A 4,088-nucleotide genomic window follows, 5' to 3' on the forward strand; every position below is an offset into this window, starting at 1 on the left:
CTACACATAATGAAAAGAAAAAATTTACAAAAAGGAGATAACGAAAGTTTCTTGATTCCTCCTCAATATTAAAACTTAAAAGTAACAACCTATTGGGCCACTTTGCATTCACTTTAATGGGCTGGCCACTAGAAACAATCATCTAATGGTCTGCTGAATTTCTAATGTAAATTGTTGCCTACGCCCTACAGGCTACACATCGCAACCAACATACACAACACATAAAAAGCTGATTTGGTTATAAAGAAATTCAAATAAGCCTTCAACAATAATAACACACCATAACCCAAAAGTATCAAAAACAGTCTTGAAAAGTACTTATTTACACAAAGAATGGAGCCAATCAAATCATCATCACACAAATTCATCCAAATCCACCAAAAAAAAAAAAATCCTAAAGTAGCCCTACTAATGTGTGAGTCATCGTAATCAATCATCATTGGTGGCGTTCCTTTGAATTCATGGCAACAACTTCCGGTGATAAATCCCAACTCGAATGTCTTCCAGTTCCAGGTGGCGAAGAAGAAGCACGCCCACGCCTCTCCATTTCAACTTCCGAACAATGATTATTATTATTATTATTGTTATTATTATTATTAATATTATTATCACTTCCTCTACTTCTTATATCTGCTGATTCAATATCTTCAATGTTATGGCGTTGAGAAATCTTTAATAAATCTCCTCCGATATCAAGATCATCCTCCACTTTCATCCGCCGCTCCTCAGGCCCTGGCTCCTCTCCGGCGACCTCCCGGGTGGTGGCCGGAGGTGGCGGCCGCTGCACTTCTTCTTGCACCGCCGCCCGGAACTTGTTCCGCGAGGGTTTTATTTTCGTGCAGAAAACTTCTAGAAAGTTGTTTACGCATCCCCGGTTATAAACATTGTACCTGTTGTCCGCTCTATACCGGAAGTTTTCATATGTCGTCTGAAAACAAGAAAATTACAACTTTTTACAAATATTAGATTTCAAATTGAGTAAATTACACTTTTGGTCCCTGAGTTTAGTTAACTTTTGCAATTTTGGTCCCAAAAAGTCATTTTACTTAGTATAGGGACCAAAATCATTACAAGAACCAAAATTAAATTGTTACCTGATTTGAACTTATAAGGTAGAGATGGAACCCAGTGAGTCCACCAACAAACCACAGTGAAATAAAACAATAAGCCATGAGAGCCACAGATGCGGGAGACTCTTTCATTGCCCTCCAAACCGTACTCTGGTAATCATCCATTAAAACCTTCATGTAATACGCTGACATGGCGAATACGTATACGCAAAGAATCGTTGCAGACGACACAAATAAAAAAAAGAACCGATAATTCCTCTGCAACATTCAAAAAACAAAAAAGTACAGTTGTCAACACTTCAAGCATCTTGAAATAATAAATAGCTTATGTCATAACTTAGCAACCAACTATTTCATATGTCCTCATTTAGCCATTTTAGTCATTTTAATGTCTGTTAGGGTAACCAACTATTAATGTCATTTGAAATCCACCATTATGACATGTTATAGCAGGTTTTAATTTTACCGGTTTTGAGTGATGATTTGGCATATACTTTGTCCACGTGGACAACATTAAATCATCACTCAGAACCGGTAAAATTAAAACCTGCTATAACAGGTCATAATGGTGGATTTCAAATAACATTAGTAGTTGGTTACCCTAACAGACATTAAATCAACTAAAATGGCTAAATGAGGACATTTGAAATAGTTGGTTGTTAAGATATGACATAAAATATGTATTTGGGTTTTTGAGATTTTACCATTCCGATGCATTGACCGACCCAAGGGCAGTGATGGTCAAAGCGTTCGACACAATTGTTACAAACGGAACAGTGAGAGCAGCGTGGGGGCCGGTAAAGCATGCAAGTGTCACAGTATTTGACCCTAACAGAAATCCCGTTGACCATAACTTCTTTGGTTCGAGGGAACTGTAAACTTGGTGTTTGTCTTCCACCTATTTCGTGTGCTGCTGAGTTGTCATAGCGTAATTCTTCTTCTGGTGGATGTGAGTTGCGGGGGACGATTCCCGGGTCCCGGGCTGATGTAAGAAGGAGAAGGACCAATACCTAAAGAAAGATTTTTTTTTTTTAAATGAATAAAAAAATCATTTTAATGGTGAAGGGTAAAGAGTAAAGAGGAGTGATTACAAAGATGGTGAAGAGGATTGCTGCAACAATGATTATGGATCCTGCATTGTATGATGGAAACTGATGGCGAAGATGTCTTCCAACAAATATACAAAAAGTTATAACTGGGACAATAATCAGCAATACTGTAGCAGGCAGTGACCTGGCATCTGGACCAAAAATCAACCTTCCTCCAAGAAAGAATTTCTGAAAAAGTATGATTTTAAAAAGGGTTAATTGTGATATAAGTTTTATCATTAGTAGAGCTACACATTTTGTTATTATATTTTAGGGCTGCAATCAGATATGAGATACCTACAAAGTAACAATGCCTAAAGGCTACACCATGATTTTCCTGATCATAAGATTATGTCATGAACTTAGAAAAACATGGGTTTGCCTGTGACTACTTAAAAGGTAGTATTAGTATGTTTCAAGATACTAATATGCTCTATTAAGAACTGAGTGTTTCTTCCTTCAACTGTTTCTAGAATGATCATACAAACACAGTGTGGACCAATCATATGTGCATAAAGAAAGATCTTTTGCAGATTAAGATGAAGAGTAATTTGCTCAACCAAGTATCAGAAAAAGACTTATAACAAGCACTTAGTGGTAATCAGTATGTTCCAAGTTGACATTGCCAATGTCATTTCTACTTGTCTTAATGAAGTTATAAAAGACAAGTTTTAGTTGGGGGCCTAGTGACATCATCGTCTGATTGTTCATAGTAGAAACCCTGGCCTATAGTTACAGGAAGACAAAGAGGTGTCATGGCTTCCTAGGCTTTAGATTATGGCAAGAACATAAGAATACATGGATTGGGGTATGAGTACTACAAGCCATTATTACTAGGTTTTAATGTGCAAGTTCTTTATTATCAAGAAATTAGGTCTTCCTACCTCCATGCTCCAACTATATCTCCAATGAGTTTGCTTACAAACTAACATATTCATCAGCATTTCATCCTAATATGTCAAACTGAAAGACAATTGAGTTAAACAAGGTGCTAAGACAAGGTTGGTTCAATCAATAACACAAGGGAAGAAGCATGACAATGCTACATACAGGGTCAATTTAAGGGAATATAACAATAAACGAAAGAGGCTAAGTAAACCAATCAACGAAACAAGTATATGAGAGTAATTATATGCTGCAAATCTAAAGTTTACCCAGATGATAAAAGGCAAGGGAAGTAGAAGTTAAACATCTTACATTTCTTCCTTTCCAGACTTCGTAGACCCTCTTCGCCATGTAAGAATGGAAACCCCAATTGGCAGAAGAAGACAATTAAGCGGGTATACAGTCGAATATCAGGAGCTTATTACAGCTCATAATATCCTATTTCCGGAAGGACTCACAAGGAGACAAATCTGTGTAAATATATTAAAGAAATTAAAAAAGTAGATTGAAGAGGCTAGAGATGGAATTAGAGGGTAAAAACCAAAAGGGTTTTTGGAGGTCGTCGTTTAGGATCTGAGAGAGAGAGAGAGAGAGAGAGAGAGAGAGAGAGAGAGAGATGGCGGTTTTTAAATTGGGGAATGTATTGTATTGGGGAAAGAAAAGAAATGAAGGAAGGAAGCTGTTTGTTTGTTTGTTTTGTGTGCACATCAACAACAGTCTGTGTCAAAGCTTAGAGAAGCTTAACCTTTTTACAAAGAAAATCCATCTCTCTTACGTCGCATTCAATCTGCAAATCAAAACAAATCAAGGACGGCTTCAAAATGTCTAATTTGTCCTTTGTAATGGTTTAAATGACAAATTTGTCCTTTTCAATGTTTGCTTAATCAATTAATTGTCTTTTTCTCATCGGATTATTTATTAAATCATCGACATGTAGAAGTGTCATGATATGATAAGGCATTTATTTTGGTAATTAGTTTAATCTACGATGTTGGTTTGTGATCATTCCGATAAGTTTTCACTATGAAATATTTTGAATTTACAA

At 36.5% G+C, this 4,088-nt stretch overlaps 1 protein-coding gene across 1 annotated transcript; it reads right to left on the reverse strand.

Moving 5' to 3' along the window:
• Positions 1-233: 233 nt before the first annotated feature.
• On the reverse strand, positions 234-3,781 carry LOC145073384 (protein S-acyltransferase 8-like). Its single transcript, XM_079019936.1, has 5 exons — positions 3,356-3,781; positions 2,162-2,347; positions 1,775-2,080; positions 1,095-1,328; positions 234-928 (listed from the first exon to the last, which is right to left on the reverse strand). The coding sequence occupies exons 1-5, from the start codon at positions 3,392-3,394 to the stop codon at positions 437-439; spliced, it is 1,257 nt and encodes a 418-aa protein (XP_078876062.1). The 5' UTR covers positions 3,395-3,781; the 3' UTR covers positions 234-436.
• Positions 3,782-4,088: the final 307 nt, after the last annotated feature.

Source organism: Lactuca serriola, chromosome 9, assembly GCF_051521515.1.
Source record: "Lactuca serriola cultivar US96UC23 chromosome 9, Lser_US96UC23_V15, whole genome shotgun sequence".
In the NCBI taxonomy this organism is placed as follows: Eukaryota; Viridiplantae; Streptophyta; class Magnoliopsida; order Asterales; family Asteraceae; genus Lactuca; species Lactuca serriola.